Raw genomic sequence first — 16,457 nt, forward strand, 5'->3', positions numbered from 1 at the left:
TAGCTGTATGCGGCTACGTGTGTGTTTGTGTGTGTGTTTGTGTGTGTGTGTGTGTGTGTGTGTGTGTGTGTGTAGGCGGCATTTGTCAGCAAAGTATAGAGAAATGCGCTCAGAGACGCTGGGCAGCCCATTGAGCCAAGTTTTTACTATCGTCAGTGTGCATACACATACATGTGTGTGTGCGTGCGTGTGTGTTCATGTAAATGTGAAAAATCGACCATGGGTGTGGGCACCTTACATGCTAATATGCAATTACAACCACAAAACAACAGCAACGAGAATTCACAGTATTTCGCAGTTACAGTATTTTTCTTTCAGTTAACCATTGCTTACTTTAGTTGCATTTGATTGAGTGCAAGAGTGAGATAGAGAGACCGCCGCAAAATTATTCTTCACTTATTTTCCACACAAATTTAGCTTTTCTTCACTTTTTATTTTTTGAGAAAAACTGGAACTTTAGGCTCGCTTTAAATTAGTTTTAAGATACACGCACAAAATTGTAGATTTTAACCGATATACACAATATACGATGCATACATATGTGTATATATATGTATGTATGTGTGTATGTAATTATGTGAGTATGCTAGATGTGTGTATTATACCGATATACAACAATTTATAAACGACGACGATACGACGATAATCAAAAAACACAACTTGCTGCCGGAGAGTGCAAGAACTAAATGATTAAAGTGTTCAATTGCCGCCAGGACAAATGCAGCCAGGACAACGAAAACGTCGACGTCAACGCCAACAGCGCAGTCATTTGCTGCAGCTACTCTCTCCCTATTGAGCTGTACAGTTGCTCGGCACAGCGGACGAGGCGAAAGCTGAAACAAAACTGCGTAGTTTTTAAACCGAACAGTGGAGCAAAGCATTAAAGCTGAGCTTTAATAATTAGGTAAACAAAATGTTAATTGTAGTGGATTTTAAATTCACGCAATTGATTGAAGAAGATTTATTGAATTGAATGAAGATTTATATTTACATAATTGTAAATGAAGATTAATGTTTTTATTTTGATATTTAAATATATAAAATATATATTATTTATTATTGTAAATATCTATTTAATTTTATTGTTACCGTCTTTGTTTTATGTAGACATTGCATATTTACACATCAAATGAATTCTCATTAAATAAGTAGAGTTCATTCTATGTTCAATGTGAAAGTAAATATTTAATATATGAAATATAGGATATGAATCTATTAAATTATAAAGACTAAAATAATAATTTCTTTTAATTTAATTTGCAAATATAATATCCTTTCTTTTTCTTTCTCAATAAATTATTTGAGATCATTGCGCACCACTGTGCAGCCAACACGAAATATGCTATACTAAAAGGAGAAGAAGAAGCGGAAGATGAAACGACACAACAATAACAAAAAGCTGCAGCGCCGAATGCGCAGGTACAGCAGCACCAGCAGCAGCGCCAACAGCGTCAGCAGAACCGCACTCGCTGCAACAGTCAGTCAACAATACAACGGTACTGCACATGCTCTCCTCTCAGTATACGTGCTTCTTTCTCTATTTCGCTCTCGCACTCTCTCACTCACGCCTCAGCACTTAGCCGAATACCCTACATTTGGATACAAAACATAAACAAGGAAATGCAGCGATGACGCCGACACAAACACGAAACAAATTGCGGTAGGTTCTCTGCCCGGGGAAAGAAGGGCAGAAAGACCGAGAGAGAGTGAGTGAGTGAGAGAGAGTGAGTGAGTGAGAGAGAGCTTTAGAGAGAAGCCGGCCGCATATCAGCAGCAGACTCATCGTTGGCCCAACAGTTAAAGAGGCACCCAAACAAACAGTAAAACATAGAAACACAAAGGATTTGCTAGCTGGGTTATAACGGCGGCTGATGTTGGTGCTGCTGCGGCTGCTGCTGCTAGTGCTGCCAGTGAGCGGCGTGCAAATGAGCCGATAGCCGAACACCGACTGCACCAGGCAGCAAGAAGCTCAACTTGACATCATTTGTGTCAAAAGACCATTGAACTCTGTGCGGGGGAAGTTGCACTTCTACTGAACCCCCAACCACAATCCCAACCCCAACAACACAAAAACGCTCTCAGCAAGCTCCGTGCATTGTTTTGTTGTTGTTGCTATTGCTGTTGTTGTGGTTGCCTATGTGGCGCAAGCAGCAAGTGTTTACATGCAAATACATATAAACATATACTTATTACGTATGTGTAACTTATGTGTGTGTGTGTGACTGAGACTGCCAGAGCTCTGCAAAAGTAAACACAGTGGCCAGTGCATGTCAAACTGTGCACACATCGAATGCAAATCATTTGCCATTTCCAATTTTCTTCTATTTATTTTTTTATGAATAATTATTGTGATTTCATAAAGATGCAAAAAATAATTCTAATTCTATACTTTAATGAAAATGTTTTGTCATCAGTTATGAACTGTTTGCTTCATATTGACCAGGCCTAAGTGACAAAGGGCTATAGCAGTCCTTGCTAAACCTATGCCAGCTTTTAACAGCTCTAACTCCTGCCTCTCAGAACTGTAAACTGAAAATATGCGTGCAACAGAGGGGTATATGAATTCGATCAGAGGCGCTAAACAAAAAATAACTTCCAGAGACTCACCTTACTAATTGCAATGCTGGAAAGCGTGCTCCTGAGCCTGACGTGTAGTGTAAATAACATTTGGAACATAGGAGATTTTCATGCACTGAGCCCCAATATTATGTTGATAATGTTGTTGTTGTTGTTGCACATTTTGCTGCCATTGTTGTTGTGGTTGTTGCTGCACATTTTGCTGCCATTGTTGTTGTAGTTGTTGCTGCACATTTTGCTGCCATTGTTGTTGTTGTTGCTGCATATTTGGCTGCCATTGCTGTTGTCTTTGTGGCTGCCATTGCTGTTGTTGTTGACGGCGCTGATAGCATTGTTGTTGTCCCTGATGCTGCCATTGCTGTTGTTGGTGGCGTTTCCAGCATTGTTGTTGTTGCTGTTGGGGATGCTGCCATTGCTGTTGCTGTTGGTTGCCCTGCCACCATGATTGTTGTTCACGGTACTGCCATTGTGGCTGGCACCATTGTTGTTGTTGCTGTTGTTGCTGCTGTTGTTGTTGCCCGAGCATATACCATTGATGGTGCTGTGGTTGCACGAGCTGCTGCCCATGTTGATATTGTTGCTCATGCTGATACAAGTATTGTTGTTGTTGTTGTTGTTGTAGCGGCTGCTGCTGTGGCACATAGCAAGCGTTATAGCTGATGTTGTTCATGTTGTTGTTATTGTTGTAGCTATAATAATTTTGGTTGTTTTCGATGTTGTTGTTCTTGATGTTGATGTTGTTGTTGCTGTTGCTGTTGTTGTAGATCTCAATGTTGTTGTCATTGTTGTTATAATAATTTTGGTTGTTCTCGATGTTGTTGTTGTACTCGACGCTGTGATTGTTGTTGCTGTTATTAATGTTATTGTTGACTTCGATGTTGTTGTTGCTATAATAATTTGGATTGTTCTCGATGTTGTTGTTGCTATAATAATTTGGGCTGTTCTCGATGTTGTTGTTGTTCTCAATGTTGCTGTTGTTATTGTGGATGTTGTTAGTATTGAACATGCCTTGGGTATAACTAGTTGCCTGCACATTATCGTTTCCAGCATATGAAGACATATCCTTGTTTATCCCATTCAAATTTCCCACCCACGCGCTCTTAGTGGAATTGGTTGACGGCTGGAACGTCTCGGATGACCATATAGCTGCCTGGTACTGTTCGCAGTCAGTCTGATCAGTTGCTTCATTTTCAAGTTGCTTCAACTGGTGTTCAGATGCCTTTTTAATGGCAATCTCTTCGCCTATTGGCACACGCCATTGTGGTCTTTCGACTTCCTCACTGACTGCTGTCGAATTCGCGTTCGGTTCTGCCTCCACATTCGACGGCGGCGTTGACATTGGCGTGGACGACAATGTCGGCCATGGCGATGGCGTTGGCGTGAGCAACAACTCATCAATGTCCAATAGTGATAGTGGCGGCTTTTCCAATGGCAAGTCTATCGAAGAGTCCATTGAGTCGCCCAGTTGGACATCATTCACTAAGTCAATGCTGACCGCCGTCTCGTTTCGTTTTGATTTACGTTTACGAATTCGCCGCTTACGACGGCGCTCTCTCTTTGCGGCTTTTCTCTTCTTCTGCCCATCTCCTGCCTTGACTTCTGCTGAGCGGGTGACGCAGGCTTCTGGTTCTGCTAACGAGCGCGCGACGCAGTCTTTGGGCTCTGCTGTTGATTCAGCTTCGCGACGCTTTTGATTCAGTCGCTGCTGCCGGCGTCGCTGAGTTTTAGTTACACGGCTCACTGCTGGCCCTGGTAACTCGCTCTTCTTTTCCTCCGCATTGTTATTGCGTTGATGTTTCATGTTCACCAGCAACAAAGCAAATCAAGTGAATCACGTGCACCAGTTCGAATTCAAAATGGCGCGCGAGCAAATGCTGAGTAAGTTCTTGCTAAAAGCTGCACTGCGTTCTGTTGTGTCTCTTATGTACATATATCTACATACAACGCAAGCTTGACACAATTATATATAGAACGTAGAGCACAAAAAAAAAAGTATTTCAACAAAAAATAATACAAAATTAAATAAAATAGGCAAAACAAACGAGAAAACAATTCAATTCAAAAAAATCACTTGAGCTTGTGGCGCAGCGCACTGACTCGAAAAACTGCGCGTGGGTATTGGAAAATGTGAAATTCGTCGCCACGCTACACTTTACAGCACTGGAAACGGTTATTTTTGCCAACATTCCATGCTAACAGTATTCTGTAATTATTATTTGACTATAAAAAATAAAAATTAATGCAAATGTAATATGAAAGAAACGCTGTAAATTATTAAATTTATCATTAAAATCCATTCAGTGCTTAATATTAACAGCGCCTGCAAATTTTTGCATATTGTGCTGTTAAACTTAACAGAAGTCTGTTGACCAACAGAATGAGGTGGCGGTGCGGCGAATTGCGCACAGCGCCACACACAAATGGCGAGAATCAAAAGTGCGCGCGCAATTTGAATAAGTAAAAGTATTCGGGTTCTTTTTAAATGTTACAATTTTGGTTTTTTATTTTGATTTATCAACTACTTTTACGGTAATTGCATATTAAATTGTTTGTTTGTTTTTGTTTTGCTTAAACTTTAATAAGTGTACTTGGTTTTTGCTGCTGCGGTTGCTGTTTTTTTTTTTTTTTTCTTTCATATCTCATATCTCATTCGTCTTGTTTATTAATTATATTTGTACAAAATATATAATATATATATTTTTATTACTTAAACGTAAGTTGTTTTGTTACCTTTACTATGTTAATGAACGATTTCGTTTTGTTATCAATTGTTGATTTTTCAGTTTTTACCTTATTTTGTTTTTCTTGTTGCTTAACTTCAGCTTAAAACTTAATTCTGTTTTCATTTTTTTGTTTTATTTATTTTGTATTTGCTTATATTTTGCACTACAATAACGCTTAACAAAATATAATTATTAACTATGCTTCTTCTTCGCATCTTAAATCCTCTAGGCGCATGTGTTCGTTTCATATTGTTGTTGTTGTTGTTGTTGTTGTTTATCTTATCTTTCATTTTGCTGTATATTATTTATAATATTTACTGCAAGATTGCTGCTTCTTGTTGTTGTTTGAAAAATTTAACTATAATTTAAGGTTTTTCCTGCCTCTGATTCTACTTCTCTTTAGTTGTATATATATAAAAATATATATATATATTTATATATAAGTGTGTATATATATTTGTATGCTTATGTTCATGTGTGTGTATATAATTATCGATATACATATTAATATGTATGTATGTGTCCGTGTCTGTGTCTGTCTGTGTTAATCTGTCTGTGAGTTTGTTTTTGTGTTTTGTTTTTTTTTTATTAAATATAAATTTGCATTTTATTTACAGCGTTGAAAATGTTTAACAATACATATATACACACATGCATATACGTATATGCATGCATAATTGTATATATATAGGCATGTATAAATTTCTTAATATTTATTTTTTTAAATTTAATAATTACAAATTTAAGTTGCTCACAATAAAATTGCGCTTTACGATATTTAATATATTTTCGTTTCATTTGCTTTTTTGTTAAATTTATTTATTTACTTTTAAAAAAAATGCCCCTGCAACAGTAATAAAAATGTTGCTTTCATCAATTTTATACAAAAAAATTAAACTAAAATACAATTTTATTATATGCAAAAGCAGTTATTCATATGATTTTATTTTAAAATATTCAGAATTTAGTCTGCACTGACTTAATTAAAATTTTAGAAATAAATATAATCAAATTTTCAGGAAATTAAAATAAATTAGTATTAAAATATTAAATAATAAAATAATAATAATCAAAATAATAATTTGAATAATATTACATACAACAAAAAAAACCTCTGAGCGATGTATTATAAAAAACTTTTCCATTGAATTCAAACAAAATATTTATTCAGAAAAAAAAACACACACACACATGACCTGTAAGGCGAATATTGAGTGAACCAAATAAATATACTCATTTCACTTTTTAAATGATTTTTAAAATAATAATTATAAAATTGCACTCTGAGCTTTTTTGCATTTATTCAACTAGCCAATTAGCAGAACAATGTATTCAATATTGAAATATAATATAAACTCCGTCACTTCTTGACCAAATTAATCTCGCATCTCATATTTATATGCAACTCAGTTGCAAGGGCATTTGAAAATTCGTCTTCGCCGAATTTAGCTTTTAATATGAATGGATAACTTAAAATTTGACTACGTTATTTTGGTTTTTAGTAATTCCTTTTTTTCGTTTTTTTTGAAAGATTAATGCTTTGTTTCCCCAGAACCACATTTTGTTTCATTTAAGTACACAATATATGTATATTTGTGTGTTAAATTGTTGCTTACCTTTTGTTTTCTGCATGCCTTTTAGTTTGTTTTTCGTTACGTTTTTCGCTTTGATTTTCGAGTTTTGTTTTTCGCTGCGTTTTGCTTTGCTTCTCTCTTTGTGTTCGATTTGGCTTTGCTTCGCCGTCACACCAAGCCAAAGTGATGCCCATTGGGCACAAAACAGTGCTGCCCATTTGTCACTTTTAGATCAACGACTTACAATTAGTTTATTGCATTTTTTGTTTGTTTTAATACGATGTTCGGCTTATCGACTACAACTTGATTTTTCGCTTTGGCATATTAAAAAATATATGTATATGTATATATATATATATATGCATGTATATGTCGGATATATGTATGTACATTGTATACTGGCTGATTTCGCTTCATACTTTTTGTTTTTTGTTTTCAAAAGGGGCGGGGTCATTGATTTTTATTTTTTATTATTGATTAAATTGCTGTTTTATTCATTTTTCATTTTTTTAATTTGAACTCGTTTAAGAACTACTAATGCACTATTAGTTGATGCGTCTGTTTTTATATGAATATATATCTTGATATTTTTTGTGAGTCTTCAGGCACAAAAACTGGGCGAAAAATAATTAAAAGCAAACAAAGTAAAAATAAAACAAAATCAAAAAACTTTTGCATATGTATGAGATATATTTTAAATACATAATATGTATATGTATATATATATATATATAGTTATGTACATATATATATCTCTTTCATTCATGAAATTTTGTTCTAAAAACGTGATTGCTTTCTTTTCAGAATCTTTAGTTTTAAAATCAATAATATTATTACAAAACATAATCAGTATATATAACTACATAATATAGTGTGTGTGTGTGGTTGTGGTGTGTGTGGGTGTTTTTAACGCATTTTTAAAACTTATGAAACAGTAAAAATTTGCATTTAAATTAATTTAATGAAAACCATACTAATATTACATTTTTTAAGAATTTGCTTCTTTTTTGCATTAGAGTTTAGTTTAGTTTTTGCTTTTCACTTAATTGTTGTTGGTTCTAGCTTATATACATATAAAAAGTGTTGCTGTTGTTGTTGTTTTTTCTAAGGCGCATATGACAATTTTGGCCAGCGAGAATATATATATACAAATATATATATATATATATGTATGTGCAAACGACAAAGAAAAATTAACTAACTTAAATATTAAAAAGCCATTTTTTATTTTTTTCTGTGCCATACAAAAACAAAAAAATTCAACTAAAATTTGTTTATGTTGATGTTTACGAGCTATGAAAACATGTTTATATATATATATACTCATAAATATATATATATAAATGTATTAAGAGAAGAGTAACTTGATTTAGTTTAATATTTTTTCTTTTTTGTAATATCAATTAAAACTAGGCATAAATACAATGCTTAAACTGCCTAACGAAAAGCATATATATAAAGAAACCAAACGTAATTAATTGAGCATAAGGAAATAAGTAAATGATGTGCATAAAAAAGAGTAACTTTGTATGAACTTGTTGTTGTTGTTGCAGTTGTTGGAAGTTGTTTTTTTTTTCTTTTCTAAACTTAATTTTAGTAGCTGGTTTGCTGACGCTTTCCGTTCGCTTTATATATTATAGTATACAATTTAATAATAATTATAATTTATAATAATAATAATAATAATAGTATTAATAATAGTTGCTAATTTGGCCTGACTTTCATTTAGACACGTTTGGTGGTGATGATGATGTTGTTGCGGTTGTTGTTGTTGTTGTTTCTGTTGGTGTTGTTGTTGTTGTTGTTGTTGTTGATATTGGCGTTGCTGTTATCGCTACTGCGACTGGGGATACGAGACAGCATCGCGTAGAGTCTTAAGCCCCGCCTGCACATACCGAAACACCTCATGCATGGTGCTGTGCAGCGTCAAAGGCCCATTCTCATGATCCAGCTTGCGTATGAAGTCTGCATAGAGTTAGAGGAAAACAAAATAAACACAATTAATATGCGAGTGCAAAAATATGATAGTAATAATAATAAAGAAATATATAAAAAAAAAATATATATATTATATTTGAGATAATTTTTGAGGTGTCTATATATATATATATAATATTTATAAATACAATCTCTATATATATTATCTATAAAATAATATATATATATTTAAATAGAAACACATATTTGTACCATAAACAAGGCAATTTATATAAACAATATTTGGAATATTTTGTAAATATTCTACAGTTAATATTTGTTTATATATATTTACCATATAAATGGACAATGCTAAAGGACTTTCTTGGTTTGAGCTGCTCTTGCACCCAATTCTGTAGCACCCAAGCTTTCAGTTTGAACCGTTCGTTCATCAAGCACTCAAGCAGTCAATCAGTCAGTCAAATAGTATGATCCAAGCAGTTACATACATATATATTTATATATTTGTATAGTTAAGGGGCTTTACATTACCTATATGATTGCCGTTGCGCACCAAACGATCGGCTTGATCCCACAGCTCGTGAGCGCTGTTCACATAGGTGAGATACTCATTCTGCTTGCACAGCATATTGTGTATGTCTTGAGGCACTATTTTGCCAGGCGGCGTATTCGAACCGGAGCCCTAATTGATAGCGAATAATGCATACAATTTATTAATATCTATATATTTGTAATTATAATTGTTGTCTCACCTGAGAGCCCACTGAGTTCGATGGTGATATGGAGGACGGCGTATTGCCATTCAGTATATCCCCCCTGCCAGAGCGAAAAAATTCGGTACAACTGGCGATAATTGCACGACAATTGACGCGTCGCAATTTGTAAAGCTTTAAGGATATCAGTGATTGGCAGCGCAAACTGAACAGAGAGAGAGAGAGAGAGTCGGAGAGAATGAGATAGAGATAGATTAAAGTTAAATAAAGTAATTCATCTATTTATCAAGAGATATTACTCACCTGAGTATGGCCACAATGTTGTGCGATTCATGATTTCCGTTCGTTGACAGCTGATACGGTCGATTCTTCGAGGAAATGTATCTGCGAATAGACAAATAATTAATATGCAATTATGTACACAATTGAAAAATAATAAACAATATATACTTAAAAAATTTATGAAAAAGAATATATAATGTTGGTTTAAATAAATTAGATTCTATTAAATTTGTATTAATTCTATCAAAAGTTTTTAGTTCATAAAATATTGAATATTTAATCTAATTATATATTGAATATAATCTAATTAGTTCTCAAAATATTCAATATTTATATATTAAGCAGTGTAATTTTTTTTAATTTAAGATTTGCAGAATTAATAAAAAAAAAAAATAATAATTACCTTAAAAAGTTAAATTTGGCAAACAAAAATATATATAAATTGATTTTTAAAAAATATATTTATTTATATTCTTTGACTGGACATCAATGACATCAGTCAATGAATATAAATACATATATATATTTTTTTAAAGCTTATATTTTAAATCTTCAAATTTTAATATTTTAAAATGTTCTCCAAAGTTAATGAGATTTGTATATAATTAATTCTTCTTAATTATGACCAAACAAATTTAATTGTTGAATTCATTCTCAACGTATTATATTTTAATATTGCATTTTATATAATTAAAATCTTTTTTGCTTGAATTTAATTAATTTTTTTTTTAATATTTAAAAAATATATCTATGTTCGTAATCTCAATATTATAATTTAATTTTCATATTTGTCTATATTTTAAATCTCTACTATAATATAATTATTTTTTCATCCTATGATTGTTTCTTAACTTTTTATAACAAAATCAACTCTTCATAGCTATTATAAAAATACTAAATATAAAATAACAATTATTTTTTTTATAATTTTGTTTAGATGTGCTCCACACTTTACTCACTTAATTAGCGACAGGGTGTCCTTGTACATGGTCCAGGTGGCCTCCATGTTGCACCGCTCCATGGCATCGGCGGTGAGCAGGAAGTAGACGATCGCCTCGAGGTAAAGCGTCATCTGACTGAACGAATCACGTTCCGAATCGGCGGCACGCTTACGCCTGATCGCCTCCTGTAGCAGAAAGTCGTTTTTCCTATAAAGAGAAAGATGGATTAGCAAAAGAGCGCATTAATGTGAGTGGGAGAGGAGAGAGAGAGCCCAACTGGGAAATACCCAAACCGACTATCATTGCTAGATCTAACTCTCAGAGAGAAAAGATTGCGGCTTGGAGTATGTCCCGTTGGGAAATGGCTTGCCTAGATCAATCTCAGCTCGTTCGATATATCTCATTGACCATTGCTCACCTGAGATCGTCGCTTTCGTTCTCCTCCTCCTTGTCAAAGTGGGACCGATAGATGAGACGCGGCTCTGGCTGGGGCGCTGCTGGTGGCGGCGTCGTTTGCACCGCTTCGCTGCAGGTGGTTGGCAGTTGGATGGGCACAGCGGCAACTGTTGCTGCCGCAGCTGTGGACTGTGACAGCGACTGTTGCTGCTGCTGTTGCTGCTGTGATTGTGACAATCGCGATTGCTGCTGTTGCTGTTGCTGCTGCTGCTGCTGCTGCAACTTGTTGGGACTGCCATTGGCGGCGCTCTCCTGCTGCTGTATGAGCAGCTCGAGCTTGTCGCGCGATAATCGCTCGTGATTGTTGGCAGGCAGCAGCACCGGCACGGGCAGCAGCTCCTTGCTGAGCTGTTCGGCCTTCTCCTTTTTTCGCTTCTTCTCCTTGTAGGGGCTCGAACTGGAGCTGGAGCTGCGTTTGCGTCGACGCGCGGGCAACTCCTGCTTGAGCATGAACTCCTGCTTAACGCTGTTCAGTTTGTACTTGCCCTCGTAGCCGGGTTCCAGCTCCGGCTCGGGCTTGACGCCATGCTCGTGCTTGACGCCGCCCAGCAGCTTGCTAGCCGCTGCACCGCCACCACCTGCCGCACCACTCACATACCCGTTGGGCGTGTACACCTGCTGCAGATCCTTGGGCGTGCGTGCGCCCTCGGCGGAACGACTGCTGAGATGGCCGTTCTGCTGCGTCTTCAGTCTCTCGGGCTGATGGTGGTGCTGCTGCGAGTGGTGCTGGTGGTGGTGCTGCGACTGATGCTGTCCATCAGCCGCGTACAGTCTGTAGCTATTCTGGTACCACTCGGGCGGCACTCGCGCCAGCTTGCTCAGATCGATTTTGCACATCAGCGAGGTCAAGTGGGGCGTGGTGGTTCTTGCCGGCGATGCCAGTGTGGCGCCCAGCAGCTGTGTGGGCGTGGCACGCGGCTTAAGCTCTTTGGCCTGCTGCTGCTGTTGTTGCTGTTGCTGCTGCTGCTGCTGTTGCTGCTGTTCCTCGGATTGATCGATGATGACAACCTGACCCTGTTTCTTGGCCCCGCCCTCTTTGGGATTGAAGATGCGCGTCAGTGTGCATATCTTCTTCTTATCACTCTTGCGCTTGCCGCTGCGATGCTCGCCGTCCTCGTCGCTGCTGCTGCTGCTGCCGCTGCTGTTGCTGCTGCTGTCGCTGTTGCTGCTGCTGCTGCAGTCGCTGCTGCTCAAGCGCTGCGCCGACTGCGGCAGCGATTCAGCCGCAAAGTGGCCCAGCAGCGATTGCTGCTGTTGTTGTTGTTGCTGCTGTTGCAGCTGCAATTGTTGCTGGTGCTGCAGTTGCTGCTTTTGTTGTTGCTGCTGCAGCAGCAACAGTTGCTGTTGCTTGTGCTGCTGCTGCTGCTCTTCCGTTTCGCTGCTGCTACCGCTGCTGCTGTTGCTGCTGCTACCAACGCTGTAGCGACGCTTCGCCTTGCTGCTGCTGCTGCTGTTGCTGGCCACGCCCACTTTATTAATTTTCACAATGCGCTTCTTGGCGGGATTCTGTGCGGACACCGCTACAGCAGTTGCTGCTGTCGACGCTGCTGCTGCCGTGGTTGCTGCTGGCGTCTCACTGTCGCTGCCGCTGCTGCTGCTCGACTTGGTGCTGCTGCAACTGCTGCTGCTGCTGCTGTCGTCTTCGCTGCTCAGCGCATCGGCACGATCAAGCTTCGCCGCAATCGTGGCAAATGCTGCTGTTGGCTTCTTGGTGGGCGTATTGCTATTGGAGCTGCTGTTGCTGCTGTGCTCACGCTTGCGTGTGCCCGCAGCAACTGTTGCTGGCGCCGTGCTGTTGCTGTTGCCAACACTGCCTTTGGCCAGCGGCTTCTTGGCCGCTGTCAACGTTGGTCCCTTGGCCTGCGAGCTGCTCGCCGAGGCGCTGCTCAGATTTCCGCTCTGTTGCTGCTGCTGCTGCTGGAGTTGCTGCTGCTGCTGTTGCTGTGCCTGCTTGCGTGGCCGGCCGCGTCCCTTTTTGATCGCTGGCGCCGCCGCTGCCACCGGCACCGCCACCGCGGCAGCCGCTGCTGCTGCTGTTGCTGCCAGCTCCAGCGCATGCTTCTTGTTGCTGCTGGCCGTCGGCTCGTCCTCGTCGCTGGAGTCCAGCGGCGCTGTTGCCGCCGACATTTTCTTCTTGCGCGGCTTCTTTTGCCGCGGCTTCGGCGACGCCGGCAGCGGCCCAATGGGCGTCAATGTGACGCTATTGGGCTGCACCTTGTGCTGCATTGCCGGCGGCACGCGCAGCACCGTTGTTATCGCCGCAGGTACGCCAGGTATTTGCAGGGTTTCGCCCGGGCCGGGCATCTGCAACACTTCGCTGCTGCCGCCGGCGCTGTCGGAGCTGCTGCTGCCGCTGCCACTGCCGCTGCTGGCGCTGCCGGAGTCGGACAATCGGGACTCGCGTTTGATTTGGTTCTTTGGCAAGGCACCCGCCAGCGCCAGCTGCTCCGTCGTCAGCTGCTGTTGCTGTTGTAGCAGCAACTGTTGCTGCTGCTGCTGCTGCTGCTCCAGTTGCTCTTTTTTTACAGTCACACTCAAGCCATATCTCTGCTGCTGTTGCTGCTGCTGCTGATGCTGCTCATCCGCCTCGTCATCCTCGTCGTCGTCCACGTGCCGCGGCTCGTCGTGCAGCTTCTCGTTCTTCACAATCGCCGTGGTCACGTCGATGGATTCGGGTATGATCTGTGCACCGCCTGGCAGGATGCCGGGCACCTTCATGCTCACATTGCCCATGGCATTGGCCACGCCCGGCGACACACTCTCGGCGGCCGTCTGGTTCGCTGGCTTGGGAAAGAAACGACTTAGATTCCAGCGATTGCTGTCCGTGGGCGAAGGCGTCTTGTTCGATGAGCTGGAGCTGCTCATGGTGCCCATGCAGGAGCCGCTTGAGCCACCGCCGCTGCATGTGTTGTTCGTGGAATTGATGGCGCCACCAGCACCTGCCACACTACCAGCACCAGCACCACCCAAGCCGCTCGACGTGAGCAACCCGCTGATTGTATTCGCTCCACTCGCAATTATCGTTTGGCTGTATTTCTTTTTGCTGCCATTGGCGCTGGCAGCGAGCCGTTGTTGTTGCTGTTGCAGCAGCAACTGTTGCTGCTGTTGTTGTTGGAGCAACAGCTGCTGTTGTTGCTGCTGCTGCTGTTGCTGCTGTTGTTGCTGTTGCTGCTGCGTATCACCTTTGCTGCTTGCCTCGCTGCCCGATTCGCTGGAGTCCGACTCGGAGCTGTTGCTGCTGTTGCCAGCCGATCGACTGCAAGAGAGAGAGAGATATAGAGTTAGACTATCCAAGCAGTGCTTGTAAAACTGTTCAACTTACCCATCCTTTTTGCGCTCATCATCAGATTCGGATAGTTCCAGATCGTTCTCAAGGCTGAAAATTGAACAAAAATTATTTGCATTAGTCTCTCTGAATAAATATATGAGTAATAACTCATAATAATGGTATATAATTATTATATTATCGTATATAATGGTAAATAGTATTTCCCACTATTAAGCTTGCCACAATTCCTGAATATCATCCATTACTTCTCATATGTTCCACTAAAAACAATTATATTTAGCATTCTTATAATAATGGTCTTTATTATTATTTTTATTTTTTTCCTCGGTTTATTTCCATATTAGCAACAGCTAAAAACTATTGTCATTATTACTCATTATATTATTTTCTAAATTGCTTCCCCTTTACTTGACTGTTTCAAACTTGAATATCCACATTTACTATTTTCAATTTATTTCATCCTAGGCATTCCTTCTATTGTATTAATATCCTATAACTCCAAAATTTTCCCCATATATATATACTAACATCAGCATTTCCTATTCCATTCCTTAAATGATCAATAACTGATTAATTTACCCCATATTTATATATGCCAATATCAATATCTCCCATTATTATTTACCTATTCAAAAATAATACTGGAGTCATTAATTGTAGTCAGTATGTCATTGAATATAACACAGTATATCATAATCCGAGGTCTAACTTCTATTACTAAATATGTCCCATAATTTGTCGATTACGGTAAATATTTCCCAGTGTTCTCTCGCCATTTTAACCCTTTATAATATAAACATTCTCAATTACTTTAACTCTGTATTTCTCCCCATATTCCACACCTTCACTCTTCCCCTCCCGCACTTACCACGAGTCCTGCTTCTCCAGCGAATGATTCTTTTCCGTTTTCAGCGGCTTTATCGCTGGCGGCGTCGGCGACGCCTTCGGGGGCGTGGGCATCAGCTGCTGGTTGGGTGCCACAGCCGCCATGCCCCCCAGGGCAGGCGGCACCGTTGTGGCGCCCGCCAGCGGTGCCAGCGGCAAGGGCAGTTGGCTGGCCTGCGGCGGCGTCGTCAGCAGCGGCGCTATGGGCGAGGTGATCGGCGCTATGGGCGCCAGCAGCGGCGTCATCAGCGAGGAGGCGCCCGCCGCCGGCGGTGAGTTGAGGGGGCCGATGGAATCAAATGCATACTTAAACTTATTGGGCCCATTCAGATTGTAGTTCTCGGACATGGGAGCGTGCGGCGTGGCCGCGATTGAAGTTAGCGGGGTCACGCGATAGTTGTTGGTCATTTCGGTGATTATTTTGCTAATATCCTTCTGCAGGAGACGGGGAGAGAAAGAGAGAGAGAAAAGGAATTAGTATTTCTTAGAAATAAATGAATATATAATATATGATGTATAAAATGAATAATCAATATCTGATCTAGATCCAACTATAGTTTTCTTTAGGGTTTTCATAAAGCTAAAAAAGAAATCCTGTAGAGAATCTGATCAAAATAACGAGTTTTCCTTTTCTAATTTTAGTATTTTATTTACAAAGCTTACGTTTCCTATAAACTATGGCAAAACAATTACAATAGGAAATTGTGGGTGTTTGTTTGATCTATCATTTTGAGAGCAAAGGGAAATTGTTATTGTATAATCTATTAAGAACTATGGTGAAATATTGGGTAAATAATAGGAAGTAATGGGTATGGGAATAGGAACTCTTGGATATACTATCTTTGGTGAAATATTGGGTATATCTTTGAATTACGTTAAGGCTTTCTTCCTTCCTACCGTTCCCATTACATTCTTCAATAACTGTCGGATAAGCCATGTCAAAAGTAGGCCACATACCAATTTCCTTTTATCTGTGCACTTGTCTGGGCGTATTTTTGGCTATATGATAAATATTTCCATATGCCTTTACAGCTTTTATTAAAAAGTATTCAAATTTCGCTCTGTATATTTTCTTAACA

At 39.5% G+C, this 16,457-nt stretch overlaps 1 protein-coding gene across 4 annotated transcripts in view; it reads right to left on the bottom strand.

The window, feature by feature from the left end:
* Window positions 1–7,362: 7,362 nt before the first annotated feature.
* The window catches only part of lilli (AF4/FMR2 family member lilliputian), a 115,566-nt gene continuing 106,471 nt past the window's right edge, over window positions 7,363–16,457 (bottom strand). For all 4 annotated transcript variants that reach the window (XM_089256807.1, XM_089256809.1, XM_089256808.1 and 1 more), the window contains 8 exons: window positions 15,362–15,813; window positions 14,527–14,580; window positions 11,167–14,460; window positions 10,767–10,955; window positions 9,829–9,909; window positions 9,565–9,730; window positions 9,344–9,494; window positions 7,363–8,839 (listed from right to left, as the gene is read on the bottom strand). In XM_089256807.1, the coding sequence (XP_089112933.1) occupies window positions 8,709–8,839; window positions 9,344–9,494; window positions 9,565–9,730; window positions 9,829–9,909; window positions 10,767–10,955; window positions 11,167–14,460; window positions 14,527–14,580; window positions 15,362–15,813 (4,518 nt within the window). In that variant the 3' untranslated portion in view covers window positions 7,363–8,708. The remainder of the gene's footprint in view (window positions 8,840–9,343; window positions 9,495–9,564; window positions 9,731–9,828; window positions 9,910–10,766; window positions 10,956–11,166; window positions 14,461–14,526; window positions 14,581–15,361; window positions 15,814–16,457) is intronic.

This window comes from Drosophila navojoa, chromosome 3 (genome assembly GCF_054131105.1).
Source record: "Drosophila navojoa isolate 15081-1374.11 chromosome 3, UAZ_NAV_1.0, whole genome shotgun sequence".
NCBI lineage: Eukaryota > Metazoa > Arthropoda > Insecta > Diptera > Drosophilidae > Drosophila > Drosophila navojoa.